Source organism: Miscanthus floridulus, chromosome 7 (genome assembly GCF_019320115.1).
Source record: "Miscanthus floridulus cultivar M001 chromosome 7, ASM1932011v1, whole genome shotgun sequence".
Lineage (NCBI taxonomy): Eukaryota > Viridiplantae > Streptophyta > Magnoliopsida > Poales > Poaceae > Miscanthus > Miscanthus floridulus.
In genome coordinates this window covers 110,985,700-111,001,199 of record NC_089586.1, presented here as the reverse complement: position 1 = coordinate 111,001,199, position 15,500 = coordinate 110,985,700, and the positions used below count along the sequence as shown (strand labels likewise).

At 54.2% G+C, this 15,500-nt stretch overlaps 1 protein-coding gene across 1 annotated transcript; it reads left to right on the top strand.

Moving 5' to 3' along the window:
* The first annotated feature begins 3,016 nt into the window (after nt 1-3,016).
* Nucleotides 3,017-5,201, top strand: LOC136466057 (uncharacterized). The gene is made up of 4 exons (XM_066464552.1): nt 3,017-3,160; nt 3,622-4,161; nt 4,408-4,791; nt 4,929-5,201. The coding sequence occupies exons 1-4, from the start codon at nt 3,017-3,019 to the stop codon at nt 5,199-5,201; spliced, it is 1,341 nt and encodes a 446-aa protein (XP_066320649.1).
* Nucleotides 5,202-15,500: the final 10,299 nt, after the last annotated feature.

Sequence of the window (15,500 nt, the reverse complement as noted above, 5' to 3'; positions counted from 1 at the left end):
TGAGTTTAGGAGTCGCAGTCCCCGGAGTCGTAGCCGGATGTCGCCGATCCTGTCGATGCGAGTTTAGGAGTCGTGGTCCCAAGAGCCGTAGCCGGATGTCGCCTATCCCGTCGACGCGAGTTTAGGAGTCGCGGTCCCAAGAGCCATAGCCGGATGTCGCCTATCCCGTCGACGCGAGTTCAGAGTCGCGGTCCCATGGCATTTAAACCCCCAAGCCTTGTCGGCCCTTCATGGGGGTTGTGAGTTGTTTGCGCTACCCCATCCGGTTCCTCACAACCGGAGGGGCTGAGTTTCGTCACCTGTCCCGATCGCTCGGGCTCGAAGACTAGCTCGGTGAGCTCGCTAACGGGTGTGATCGAGCGGAATCCGGGTCCGTCATTCATGACGGGGTCGGCATAGCCCTCTTGTGGCATTCCACTACTCCTTTACCTGTAGCCCGATAGATGCCTAGGTCGTTCCATAGAGCGACCTGGGTGGCCTGACGACCTCTCCTCGATGGAGATTATGTGGGCTTGGCGAGAGGTTCAGGATCGAACGAGAAGGTTGAGATGACCCGGTTTGCCAGACCGGGCGAAGGCCACACGGTGCTCATATACGGTTTTCTCCCCTGGCTCTGTTCGGTTGCTCATATCGAATGAGGCAAGCCGCCGCTTCGTGGCGCAACATGGAGCATTCTGATGCATTTCGCTGCATGTGCGATGCTTAGTTCCCGAGCCCCTAGGCGGTTCATGCCCTAATCGTCCGGAGGGTTCAGGCGTATGGTATGAAATGCGCATATGGATGTATGAAATGATTATAAAGAAATAGAGGGGCTTTGATAGTGTTTTACCTTGAAGACTGGAGAGACGGGGTTCGTCGGGCTCTAGTCGGAAAACGTCCGTCCGGGACCTACGCTTGTCAATCGTGGGTTAGCCCTCGTGTGAACAGTTTTGTATTTAATGAACATATGCTTACCTTGATGACCTGAGAGACGGGGTTCGGAGAGCTTCAGTCGAAAATGTCCGACCAGGACCCGTGCTTGTCATTCGAGACGGAGTCAGCATGGCCCGCATGGGGCGCCCCTTCGCTTCCTACCTATATCTCAGGTGCTTATCCTGAGTGAATTGATCGACTCAGGAGGCCGGTTGATCTATCCTGGGTGACTCGATTGACTCAGGGAGGTCTGGTTGTCTCTCGGCGGAGATTTCGTGTGGTGGCGCCTGCACGACTGGAGTGACGGAGTTTGAAGAGCTCTAGTCAGAAACGTTCGACCAGTACCTGCGCTTGTCAATCGTGGGTTAGCCCTTGTGTGAACTGTTTGTATTAATGAACACATGCTCACCTTGGCGACCTGAGAGATGGGGTTTGAAGAGCTCCAGTCGGAGACGTCCGACTGGGACCTATATCTCAGGTGTTTATCCTGAGTGAATGGATCGACTCAGGAGGCCGGTTGATCTCTCTCGGCGGAGATTTCGCTGTTGGGTCTCTCTAGGTCTGGCCTGGGGAGACAGGGAGTCGTCCGCGTGCGGTGGCGCTTCGGTTTTTGTGCCCGGCGCACGGTAGTGGTTGATCGTGCGGTAGTGGTGGGCCACGGCCAGGCCACGTCCCGTCCGATCAGGAGCCGTTCCATCGAGCAGGGCACGTCTTATCTGCATTAAATGAAAGAAAGAGAAAGAATCTCACCCCGTCGTTCTGGCTTCCCTGATTGGTGCGTCCCTTCGTAACCACCGCTCCCTTTTCTTTAAGTAGGAGAGGGGAGAAGGTTTTCGTTCTGCTCTCTTGCCTGTTCTTCGTCTGCCACCGCCTTCTCTCCTCCTCTGTGCCGTGAGCGTTCCTGAAAGCTGCGGAGGTTTCTAGGAAAGAAGGGGAGAGAGCAAGAGAGAAGAGAGGTACTCACAAAATGTTGGACTAGAGGTCGTCCACCATGAGAGCGTCGGTGCAAAAGGCGTTCGTCGTGAAGGGGTTCCTGCTGCCGCAGGAGGTGGCGCACTAGAGGGTCCCCAGGAAGGAGAAGTTCCCGCAACCTCATCCTGATGAGGTGGTGTCTTTCCTTACCTTCCACGAGCGTGGATTAGGATACCCCGCGCACTGGTTCCTGCACGGGCTCCTCAACGAGTGGGGTCTAGAACTGCAGCACCGCAACCCGATGAGGGTGCTGCACATCGCTGGCTTTGTCACCGTCTGCGAGGCTTTCCTCGGTATGGAGCCACACGTGGACCTCTTCCGGTTCTTCTTCTCCGGGAGAGCCATGGCGGACTGGAGTTCGGCCGAGATCGCTTCGATCGGAGGCTTCGCCCTGCAGTAGAAGCCGCGCGTGGGAGGATCGTATCCCGCGTACTCCCCATGTGACTCCAACCGGGGATGGCATGGGGGGTGGTTCTACATTAGGAATCTGGTGGGGGCACCGTTTCCGGCGTTTACCGATGGAAGGCCGGTGAAGCAGAAGAGTTGGTCGTGGGGCTGCGCCCACACGGAGAGTCACAAGGTGGAGGCCATCGAGGAGGAGTTGTGGAAGCTCATAAGGGACGGCCTTGATGGGGTGCGGGTGTTCCACACCCTTTACCACCGCTGGGTTGTGCCATTAGCGGAGAGGACGCACCTGATGTGGAAGTACAATGGCCGGTCGGACCCCAATCGTGCGTCGTCGGAGGAGCTGCCGGACGATGAGATCTGGAGTCGCATCGGCCGAGTGCTGTAGCTGAGGCCTAACGAGACGGTGGTGGGAAAACCCATACCGTTTAATGCCTCGATCGTGCCCTCGCTGGTATGCTCCCTCACTTTGCTCGTGCTTTTTCCTCTGCCCCTCATCTTTTTTTTATTTCGGTTCATTCATTCCATAGGGGCTTGGGAGGTACAAATCCCGGCCGCACCTTCCTAAGGGGTGGCGGGCCAGGCCCGGCAGGCCGCCCAGAAGGAGGCGGCAGACGCCCGGAAGAAGAAGAAAACCAGGGAGGTTCGGCGAAAGGAAGAGAAGAAGAAGGAGGTCGCCCGATGTGTGAGGGCCGGGGAACGTGCGAGCGACGTTGAGTCGGAACTCATGTCGGATGATCCTATGGACCAGGACGACATGGCCTTCTCCGACGAGGAGGAGAGTCGGGAGGTCATTGCGACCTTGGCGGTGCGTCGTGACCCTGCGACGATGTCTGCTGGCGAGGAGCAGGAGGCCGCACGGCGCGCGGAGGTTCCTGCATCGAGGAAGTGTGCGGCTAGTGCGAACGTCACCGGTGAGCAAGCGGTGAAGCGGGCGCGGTCACCGCACCCCTCGACGGCGTTGCCAGCTCCGTCACCGCCTATGGCGGATGCGGCTGGACGGGTCGGGTGGTCTGAGGGGTGGACTGGCGCTCGGTTGATGCGCGACTCGTGGTCGGGGACGCCCCGCCTGCTGCTCTGGTCGGGGAGCCCCGAGCCTGAGGTCGTAGCGACCCGCAGGCCGGGCAGGAGCGGGTTGGGACAACTCCGACCCCGTCTGAAGTGAGGGGGCGCAGGTCGCAGTTCGGGAGCGGTCCTCGTCCTATGAGTTCGGCGTCGGAGCCTGTCTTCAGAGTAGTGCCGCTCGCCACTCAGTATGTTTCTTTTTGTTGCTTCTTTGACTTTTGGTGGTCGAGTCTTTTTGGAGTGCGGCTTACCCTTGATTTTTGTTAGTGGCCGAGGGACGCCAGGGTTGAGCATCGCCCCAGCCTCCGTGTAGGAGGTTTGGAGGCCCACTCTGCAGCGCGTTGCGGTGAGCGAGGGGGGCAGCAGGGTGGCAGCGGCGAACCCTTCCCTCCTAAGGGTGGTGTCCCCCGGGGCGGCTGTTGGTACCGTGACAGCGGCAGTGACATTGTTGGCGGCGATCCCAATGCCGGTGGCAGAGGAAAACCTTGCGGCCCCTCCTCCGCTGGTCGCAGTGGAGGAGACGAGGGGGGCGAGCTTCCCACCGTGCCAGGTGGAGGGCTGCACGCCCCATCCCTACCGTCAGAGCCGAAGTCACAGAAGGGAAGCATGGCTGGAACGGAGTTGGGGCACCAGGCGGCATCTCATGGGAACGTGGTGGTGGAGATCCTGTCTGACAACAAGACAGATACCGTGGCGGATCCACCGGTGTCGCTGCGGGAGCTGGCGGTGGTCCGGTTGGAGGCTGGGCCCTTCGGTGGTTCATCGGAGGGTGACCTAGAGTGGCCCTTCCCCAAGGACCTATCGAAGGTGAGGTTCGTCCTCTGGGATTCCCGGGAGCACCAGCTCTAGGAAATTTTTGGCGGACAAGGGCACGCCATGGTGTCCGAGCTCACCGAGCTGTCCGCGAAGCTGGAGAGCGCCCGAAAGCAGGCTTAGTTTGCCCGGTAGCTGGTTGAGGTCGACCTGTAGCTTGCCGCGGAGGTGAGTTTCTGGTACTTCTCCTTGCCCTTTGAATCTTTCGTCGGTTGTTTTTATAACGCCCGTTTTCCACAGGAAATAAGGAAGGTGTCGTCCCGCAAGTCTCACTTCCTCCGGGCGGAACATGCCCAGATGGCCGAGCTTGACCGCCGAGTGGAGTCTGCTTGCCATGGGTCCCAGGTCCGAGCGACCGAGGTGGCTGTGGCACGGGCAGAGGAGCAGCGTGTGGTAGAGCGGGCGACTGCTGCTGAGCAAGGGCTAGAGGCGGCAAAAGTCCACCAGGCGGAGACTAAGGCGGGGTCGCGCACGTCCCTGGCGAGCACCGAGGTGGCGCTCCAAGTGGCCTTGGCAGCTCTTGAGCCGGAGCGAGCCGCCCTGGAGTCGGCACAGAAGGCCCTGGAGGCAGAGCGGAGGGCCCGGTCAGAGGCGGATCGGGAGGTGCTCACGCTCTGGGACCAGGTGATGGTGATAGAGGACGCAAGTGCCCGGCTACGCGAGCGGGCGGCTCGGCAGGCAGAGGATCTCTCCACCCTTGAGGCCTCTCGCGTTGGTGCGTACCTTTTTGTTTTCTCGTGGTGTTGATTCCTTTTCCCCAGCCTGTTTCTGAGCTTGTCGCCCTTCTTGTAGAGCTGGGAGAAAAGGTGAAGGCGCTGGAGCGAGACCTGGAGACGACCAAGGCGAACTTCAGCCATAATGCCGAGGAGCTGTCCAAGTCCCATGAAGAGTGTCGTGCTCTCGAGGGGGAGCCTGGTCAGATTCGCAACGCTGCCCAGCTCATCGTCTCAGAAGTCTTTGGGTCGACGCCAAGTACCAGCGCGCCCACGGTTCAGCTGGTGGAGGTCCCAAATGCGGTCAAGGACCCTCGTTAGGAGTGGGCTGTTTTATGGAGCATCGGGGGTGCTGACCTCGGTGGCGACGTACCACCCGAACCTGGACTTCGCCACTATCTGCGGTGGGTATGCTGAAGGCCTGAGCATGGAGGACATCCAGTCAATTGGGGTGAGACTACTGCCGCACGCGCGGTTGGTGTCAGAGCATGTCTCCGCCGAGTGGGTGATGGATGTTCGCCGTCAGGACATGGCCCGAAGCATGCATGGAGAGGATGCCTCCGAGCCTGCAGATAGCACGGAGCCTGGTTCGGGGGGTAATGTCTCCTTGGCCCTGATCGAGCCAAAGTCGTGCTACCGGAGAGCGAGCAGCCTGCGCCTTCATCGGTTGTGCCGTCAGCAGGTGCCGCCGGGTCGGTTTAATGCCTTTGTTAAATACAAGTAGTGAGTAAATGTAAGAAGTTTAAGATCGTGGGGGGGAACCCCTGTGTAAAACGTTCATGTGTGTTTTAATGACTGCAATCGGTTTTTGTTTTTGTGATGGAGTTGCTCCGTTTAGGGAAGTTTGTTCCCTTTCGTTCCTTAGTTCTCCCTTAGCATAATTTTGTTTTAAATTTGTTTCTATCTCGTACCTGCCCGTTTGTTCCGTAGGTCGCGACTTTGCGAGCCCGAGGCGTGGCCCGTGAGGCTCGGCCGGTCGTATCCGTAGGAAAAGGCAGGGTGCGATCAGTCAGAATGTTCTAAAGCAAAGTTACATAAGGTAAAACAAAGGAACGAACTACCCTTTTGTTCAGGTAGGAAGGAGTTTCTTCATACAAAACCAAAAGAGTACTTAAGGTAAAAACAAAAACAAAGGGGTAGTAGAGCCCCCTAGTGGAGCCCCCGAGCACCCCGAGCCAAAAAGTGTTTGGGTCGGGGTGCTCTTATAGGAGCGTTCGCTAAGTAAAGGTAAGACCGAAACTTAGGAAAAGAAGAAAAGACATAGCTGTTCCAAGGTCATCGAAGAGAGCGTCGTCGTCGTTGTCCTTCAATCGGTAGGCTTCCGGTCGGATCCCTTCGTGCCTCAGTCGTCTGGATCCTTGTCCATTGCGCCCCCTTCTTCGGTCGCTGCCTCCTCGCCTTTTTCTTCCTTTGGCCTACCGGCCTACCTTAGCAGGCGCCTGAGGAGCTGGCAGTCCTTGTAGAGATGGTTGACGGGATAGTTGTGGTTGGTGCACGGGCTCTCCATGAGATCATGGAAGTGGCCCGGAGGGTCTTGCTAGGGCTGCGTGCCCGTGTGATCGGTCGTAGCGACCGACGCGAAGTTAGCCAGCTGGCGGCGATCCTTTCTGTTCTTTTTTCCCCTCTGCATGGAGGGACCCTCATCAGGATCCTGGCGCTTGGCCTTACCTTTGTCACGGCCCCTGTTGAAGTGCGTCAGAAAAGGCGCTTGCTGGGGGTGTTGGACAAAGGTCCATGGTTCTAGACTGTCAGGGCTGGGACTCTGGTCGATGCTGCGCGCGTCTTGGTTCAGCCCGAGCCGCGCGTAGATAGGCAGTCGGCACGGGCGGTCATCAAGTCAAGACGAGGAGCGGTTGTGGCTTCTTGTGCCGCAATCGATGGTTGAGACGATGACAGGGTGTAGTGTCCCATCTGCTGCGTCCCTGTTCCCCGGATGGGGAGCAAGGTCATGAGTCGGCATCGCGATACGGAGCACTCCGCTTGCTGAACGGCGGTGGTCTCCAATAGTGCCCGGAGGTTCTGGTGGATTGCTTGTCCACGAGGGTCGTTCGGCTCGGGCAGGTCACGCAGGAGCATTGCTGTGGTGGCAACGTTCTGACTGGCCCGAGCGAACTACGGGGGGTTGGTCCCCCAAACCAGGGCATTGCGCTAGGGCTGACGGGCGTGACCCCGAGCGCCGCTCGCCGGTCTATGCGCACGTGGCGCAGTGTGGTGCGCCGAGCGCGTTGGTACAGTTGGTGGCTGATGCGGCCACTATCATCGTAGATCCTCCCCGTGCTCACGTGTGAGCTCGGGGGTCCCCACGTGGGGGCCTGGCGGAGCGTGGGTCCGGAAGGACTCCGTTAACCCTAGCGGCTATTCCGGGACGTCCGTCGCAGCGTACTCCCAGGACCGACGGTGGCTAGGCGCCACGTCGCCGATGCTGGAGCCGTCACTCCTGACGTCGTCATCCATGATGTTGAGGAAACAGGTGGGAGCATAGCTCGCCATCCCCACGAACTCAGACGTGAGAGGGTGCGGTGCCAGCACCTTTTGGAGTCCCCGGGCGTATGCGTCCGCAAAAGACGCGAGACCATAGGGGAACCGGGCATATGGCGGCTACGATGGGGACAACGGTAACCCACAGAGTATTTGGCGGAAGATAGAGCGCAGTAAGTAAATAACAACATGTATATTACTCACCGTGGGGTTTGAGCAGAGAGTTTGCTCGGAATAAAGCGCAGATGCCGCGCCGTCGAAGTCGCGCGTCCCGGAGTCGATGGAGGACGTCCCTCCGGTGGGTGCTGGGTCACGAACCTCCTCACGGAGGTGGAGTACGCCGAACCGATCGGCGACGAAGTCTAGGCTCCCGAAGCGGAAGGCCTGGAGTGGCTCGAAGACGGGTGGAACCCGCATCCCGGCTGGCGAGAGTGCGGGGAACTCTAGCGAGCCAAAGCGAATCGTATCGCCCGAGCCCGCCACGGCGGGGGTGGCGGAGAAATGGGCCATCCGATTACCAAAAAAGTGTTGAACGTACAGCGTCTTCCCCACGGACGGCGCCAACTATCGGTGCAGAAAGTGACCAACTAGTAAATATTTGTAGTTTTGCTGTATGTTGTGATCGGAGGTGGCCTAGCACTCAATGACATAAAATTTATACTGGTTCAGTCAACATGCCCTACGTCCAGTCAGGGTCGGTCGGTGACTTTATTCCTGAGCCTAGGTGCTCGAAGTCTGTAGTGGGGGTACAAACGAGAAGGAGGTAGAAGGGAGGATACTAGAGGTTCGGTTGGCTCTGACCGGAAGGGTCGCGGTCGAAACTGGGTGGTCCTGCGGTTGGGAGTGTTGATGTCTATCTAGTGAGTCTGAGCTTGAAGAAGTCGGTCTCCCCTGGTTGGAGGGAGCGCATCCCCTTTTATAGATGAAGGGGATGGCTTTTATAGGTAAGAGGGAGAGAGTATAGATATTTTTAAGCCTTGCCGCCTACGGTGATCAAAACTGGATAATGGTTGAAGCCCCCCAATACTGTCGATGTCGCTGTAGGATGTCAGATGTGCACGGGGGGGTCGAGCTATCTTCTTCAGGAAGGATGGATGTCGGTACCTGCAAATACTTCTGGATGCCTAGTGGCATGTGAGGAGCTGCGCTATGTTCACCCGGTATGGCAAATCCTAGAGCCCATACCGTGATCGATGTCCAGAGACACGCGGGGGGGGGGGGCTTGCCATATGAGAGTTTCTAGCGGCCCCTACAATACTTTGTGTCAGGGTGGCTGCAGAGCACTGTTTCGTGCAGGGTATGGTCCCTGGTACAGTGGTTTTGACTTTGTGAGCCATGCCTTGCCTTTCTCCGCACGTCTTCTGGTTCCTTCCGAACGGAGAGCCCCCGGTCGGATGGCTCCAGTCGGCTCTTAGTGCGCCGGTCGGAGAAGAGCGGTGAGCAGGCTTCCCAAGAGCCTGGTTGCGGGGTCGGAGTCGCAGGCGGTCCTTGGGTCAGCCTTTCCGAGCGGAGGCCGTGCGAAGGCAGCCGGGACCTGACGCTAGTGCTCCGATCGGAGAGGCCGTTTTGGAGTTGGCCTGAGCCTGAGCTAGTGCTCCGGTCGGAAAGGTGGGCCGAAGGCGGCCAGGGCCTGAAGCGAGAGCTCCGGTCTGTCGAATTTAGACTCTTGGGCCGGTCCAGAAGAAAGGAAGTCGTCCTCCTGGGCCGAGCCCTAGCGTGGAAGCCGGTCTACGAGGGACCCCGAGTTTATGAACCCGATAGATATGGTCCATCATCATCTCACGCTTTTCTCCCTTTTTTTTGGTTCGAGGAATAGAATGAGTTGTCCAGGAGCACCGTATTTCTCATAAGCTAATAATTATTACTAGTATGAGGAATAGGATTATTCTACCAAATTTAAGAAATTGACTCATGATGCATTAGTCCATCTGGGATAAGGTGATTCCTTAAACAAAACACACCCTAAATGGATCGAATACACACAAGTACCTACAGATACATATATGTGTAGTTTTTCTTTCTTCAGTTTTGATTCTTCGGTGATGTATAGTGCCGGCTATGTTGAATAAGATATAAATACATATTGATATTATATATCTGAAGCTCTTCCATCATGCTACTACAAAAACAATTTCAAAAATATTCTAGATCCGGTGCACTGTGGATATTAATTTTTTTAGGCGGTTAGTGTTTTCAGCCATCTCTAAGATACCATCTACTTGTAGAGTAATTGGGAACACCAACCATATCTAGAATTCTGATTTTGTAGACGCGGCTACGCTTCCTAATTGTCTTCAGAAATCAATTTCTAGACTAGTGGCAATTAGATACATGGTCTGCCTCTAAAAATATATGCAACACAAAAGGTCATTAATTTTTTAAACCAAATTAAATATAGACAAAATTTATATCAAAGTTGCAGCGCTCGAAGAGACCAACAACTTTGTAGTCGAGTCTTTTTTCTTTTGAAATTGTTTAGGGTGTCTAAATTGTAACTCGTGGCTTTTTCTAGGATACCAAAAATACTATTTTTATTGCCATTCTGTATTTTCTAAAAAACTACTTTTAGAAGAAGACTATATATTATACCAAGAAATGGATTTGTATAGACCGTCCGAAATTAGCCCACCTCTAAAGACGGCTAGAAAATATAATAGTTGGACCACCTCAGATAAGATATGCTCTCACATAGTACAAAATACTTGCACTAGTTACACCTCTAGACGTAGGGGACTGAGAGATCATGGCTAGCTACTATTACACAGCTAGGATCACCGATCAAAGGTGCGGCGTCCGTAGCGGCGGCGACGATGATATGATGTGATGCACGCGCGCGTTGCTTGTTGCGGCAGAAAACAGGGGTGCAGTGCATGCATGGACGCGGCGATCGATAGGGGTTGGGCCGGGAGACATGGCGGCATGGGACTGGAGCGGGGAGGAGAAGACGACATGCATGCATGCGGCCGTGCAATTGATCGGAGAGAGAAATGCCCCCGGCCGGCCCCAAGTGGAGCTGCAGCTCGAACGGCGACGATGATACATATGGCGCCGTTACAGCTAGCTAGCGCGCTTTGCATGAAGGCAGGCATTGCTGCTTTTGGTGCTGGTGGAATGGGAGGGCGCAGAGGGATAAGCATAAGCTAGGGCCGCCCGGGGAAGAGAGGTGGTCAGGTTCATTTGACCACTGATCGGACGTCCCCTCAAACGTTCAATCAGATCGTGCGGTGCCGCGGGGTGGCCCTGACGATCGAATGAAGCAGGCGCGACGGGAGATGATCGATAGTGGAGAGAGAGAGAGAGAGATCACATCTCACACACCTCATCGATCCCCACACGATACAGTACAGCATCAGCGTCGTAAGTGAGCTGCAACTGCAGGCATGGGCTTAATTCGAATGATTTGCGATCAAATCGCGGCCGGCTGGGGCCGGGACCGGGAGAGCTGCGGCGGCTGCTCCACGCGCCCGGCGCCACCACCACGTGTCTGACAGCTGTACGGCGGGGTAGGCGGCCCGCGCTCCTCCCTTTGACCGCCAAACCAAACCACTTGACCGCACGTGACGCTGCTCGATCGGCGATCATCGATCCACACGTAGTAGTCGTCCGTCGTCCCGGTCGCCCGGACATAAACGCGTCCGCGCCCAGCGCCTAGCCGCCGGAGTAGCGGTCCCCTATCTGTTTAATTTATTTTGTTCAAAATGTTATTAGGCTGTGTTTAGTTGTAGGAAGTTGGATTTTGGGGCTACTGTAGCACGTTCGTTTTTATTTGGCAAATAGTGTTTAAACATAGACTAATTAGGCTCAAAACGTTCGTCTCGCAATTTCCCACCAAACTGTGCAATTAGTTTTTCTTTTCGTCTACATTTAATGCTCCATGCACGGGCCGCAAACATTCGATGTGACAGGTACTGTAGCAACTTTTTAGAAGTTAAGGTGAAACTAAACAAGGACTTAGTTCCTGGGTAGTACACTCATGCGATCCAAACAGGATCGGAGGTCAATCTGCTGCAATGGGATTCTCGTTATGCAAAATTGAATTTGTATTTACTACTACAGCATAGCAGATCACAGATTTTTTGTTCACCCGTCGAGTAGTTATATCACTGCAGCACTGTACCTCTGTCGACTGTAGTACTGCGCGTGCTTCCACAATCGAAACGGCAGAAGATTGACAGGCTATTCGTTTCGGCTTATACGATCATGAATTATAAGTTATAATAATATTTTTCTCTCACACCAAATCAGCCAGCAGTACTTCTAACTTATAATCCACAATCGTTTCAGCCGAAACGAAGGCTGCGAATCCATTCGGATCTGGCTGCGGGTGCAACGAACTGATGCAATGGAACGTACGCCTGCAGGGTACGACCACAAGCATAATCCACGCTTTGAAAGAATTCAGGGGAAAAAAGCAAATAAATGGATTCTTACATTTCCTCACTTCCAACACAGATTCAGATTTTCAACTTTCGTTTCGCAACAGCGCCTTGGCACATACTCCGTATTCAGAATTTCAAATCAGCATCAACTTAGTCGCCAAAACCCTGCGGGATCCGACGAGTTGTGGTCCTCCACGCCCCCACCGCCACCTCTGGCTAAGACGGGGCCCGCCATCGCGGCCGCCAAGTTCCCCGTGGCAACATGTGCCGAAGCTTCTCCGCGGGCCTCTCCACCACCGCAAACGACGACGCAGGGCCCCAACGCCGCGGCTGACTACAGCAGCGGCAACAGTGTTGAGTCCGATCCCACGGGGTCCTGCGCTGGAGAGCCTCCGCGGATTCCCTTCCCGTCCCCACCGCTACCAACGCTAGGCTCCACACTCTCACCGACCGCGGCTCCGTTCTACCCAACTTCAAGAGGGCGCACGAAGCTCCGTCGGTAGGCAGACGACGATGGTGAGGAGTCCGACAACGACCACCCCACAACCTACCTAGATGATGTCTGTCGACCGGCGAAGCCGATAACCACGTCCCCGCCGCGCGCCCAGATTCATTCAATCGTGGTTGTGGACCGTGGTGGAGAGGATGCTGCACGGCAGGGACAAGGAAAAAAGACGGAGCCGGTGTGCGGCATGCCTGCTCGGCCAGTGGATAGCCGCGTCCCTGCCCGCCAACGCCTCAGCCAACGTGGACGGGTCTCCGCGCAAGGCAGCGCATCTGATTGCCGGCGATGGCTAGGTAGCACGATTAGCGAGTAATAGTCCATGATTTCCTTCTGCTAGGGAGGGCAGAGCCGATTGTATTACACTTTCCCCCCTAGTGTGCCATTCGTGGCGCGTCGTTGTAACTTTCACTATTCTCAATCTTAATATAAAGATGTGCAAACCTTTTACGTATTCGAGAAAAAACTTAGTAAAAAAATCAACTTAATTTCCATACAGCTCGCATATCCCTATTTTCAAATACAGCAGGAACGTAACGTAGTACCCACCTTGCAGTATACTAGTATTACTAATTGAATTAACTCCGTTCGCTTGGAGGAATTTGGAGGAATCCGGATGAATCTGGAGGAATTTGTGAGAGGAAAACACTGTTCTGAATAAAAAAAAAGCGGATCAAGCCGGATTTAAGGACACGCGACCGGGAGTCACGGATGTCAATGTCCTTCTCTTTTTTTTTTATATATATAGCAATGTCCTCTTTGGTATATGTAGGCCGGGGGAGAAGAAACCAGAAAGAGTAAGCCATTGGAGAAGTAAACGACGCGATGGAGAAAATCACTATCATGGAGACATGCAGCCTGTTCGCTTGTTCGTAAATAATCGTAAATTTTCAATTGGGAACGGTGTTTTTCTCTCATACCAAACCAGCCAGAAATAAATAATCCACGATGTTTACGGCCTGCGAACAAGCCGATGGACTGAGCTTCACGAGTACGTACTTCAGTTCCTTGCTCCGATCCGTCTGCGAGGCACAGCTAGATCATGTGTCCTCACCCTCATTTGTCGCCATCCGATCATTATTCGCGATTGCGGCCGTATATTAAACCCCCACGGCCGCTGTGTCTCGAGATCCAACCAATCAGGGCCTAGTCATTCAATTTGTTTCGCTCTGTGCGTCACATTATAATGACTCGCAATTTAAAAATTCGTTAGTGTCAGCCTGTCAGGTTGAGCAAGGCGTGCCAAGGTCAGCCATGTCCACCCAGGAAAGCTTGATCACAAATTGCAAGGCCCCTGCTTTCCTCGTTTGCTCAATTTCATACCGGCTGATCCGGGCCCCGGAGGAACTGTGTTTGGATGGACGCCTTTCAGGCAACTCCAATTTCTTCCCAAGCAGCGATCACAGTTCCAGCCCGTACGTCTAAAATCGACCGCCTGAGTTCTGCATGACACTTCTGTTTTTTTTTAATAAAAGCTGGATATTATCACTACGTGAAATAGTATTTTTAGGGGCGGCTCTAGAGGTCTTTTTTGTAGGGGTGGTTTGCTCAGCTGCACCTATCTAAGCGTCGGCCGAGATTCGAACCCGCAATCTCTCCCTCGAGCACAAACTCCTCTACCACTGCTCCTCACGATCACATGTGTTTACAGTCTATTTTGGTTCCCCACGTATTATATAAAACTGAACATAAATTGATTATTTGAGGCCCTAAACTAATTCAAATAAAAAAATTGTCAACTACAAAGTTTTATAACTTTTTGAGATCTATAACTTTCGTTTTGGTAGTTTCTCCATCCGAGGTTACTTATAAAATTTGGATTTCAAATTTGAGAAATTCGAACGTAGTTTTCTATGATAAGATGATTTCAAATGAGAAAGTTATCAACTACAAAGTTTTATAACTTTTTAAGATCTACAACTTTCATTTTCACTGTTTATCCATCCGAGGTCGTTTAAAAAATTAAAATTTCAAATTTTTGAAAATTCAAATGTAGTTTTTCTTGACAAGATGGTTTTAAATCAAAAAGTTGTCAACTACGAAGTTTCATAACTTTTTGATATCTACAACTTTCATTTTGGTTGTTTCTCCATTCAAGGTCGTTTATAAAATTTAAATTTTAGTACTTAATTTTTAATACTCGATGTCTATTTGTAGGGGCCATTAATATTGAGCCGCCCCTACAAATCTGATTTGTAGGGGCGGCTGGATATAGAGCAGCCCCTACAAATTAGCATATTTTTAGGGGCGGCTGATAACACCGGCCGCCCCTACAAATCTATTTGTACGGGCGGCTCATTTGACAACCATTGGTAGGAGCGGCTCAATATAGAGCAGTCCCTACAAAGAAAGGGAGGCGTTGCCTAAAATTGTTTTTGTAGTAGTGTATCTTTATAAAAAAAAATCAACCGCCTAGGAGGGCTACTAAGGCTTGTTTAGCTGAAAATATCCCAAGCAATGCGTGAATAGACAACCAATTCTGGCTTCAGGCATCCAAATTCGGTCGCTTGGGAGCACTGTCTAGTGTTTAGGTTAGATGAGGTTTTTATGTTTCCATCCAAACTGTCGGGTACCTCAGAATGGGGTACCCCAAGCAAAACATCAAATGGGTTGCCCAAGTCCCATCTAAAAAATAATGATGATGACAAAAGCAAAAAGGTAAGTCGCGGGCCCCTCCCACTGGGTCCTCCTCCTCCTCGCGTCGAGCCCCGAGACGGAAGCCTCGGCAGGGAACGCCATCTCCGCCTCGCCCGAGGCCCCCCACAGAGGGCCTCGGCAGGAAGCGCGTTCTCCGTATCGCGCGAGGGCCCCTCGCGCGAAGTCTCGGCAAGGAGCCCGATCTCCGTCTCGCGCGAGGCTCCATTCTCCGTATCGCTCGAGGCCGGCTCACCCGCGGTCCGTCGCCCCCCCGCCTCGGCCGACCCTCCCGACAGCCGGTCACGTCCCATTAATGCTTCCAACCACCCCCGTGATCTCTGCCGGACAGCGGCTCAACGTCACAAAAGACCGACGCGACCCGAAGTCGCATCAGCGCCATACCGGCCGGGGCAGGGCACGGCGGGGATTACCAGCCACTGTGTCCTGCCACTGTGACCACGATCAGCGCCTGGGACAGGGTATGGCGGGGGTTACTGGCCACTGTGTCCTACCACTGTGTCCACGATCAGCCACCCGTTCAAGGCCTCGGCGCTGTCCACCAAAGCCTCGGCACTGTACATCAGGGCCTCGGCGACATTGGGGTCCGCGCCTGCCGAGACCCCC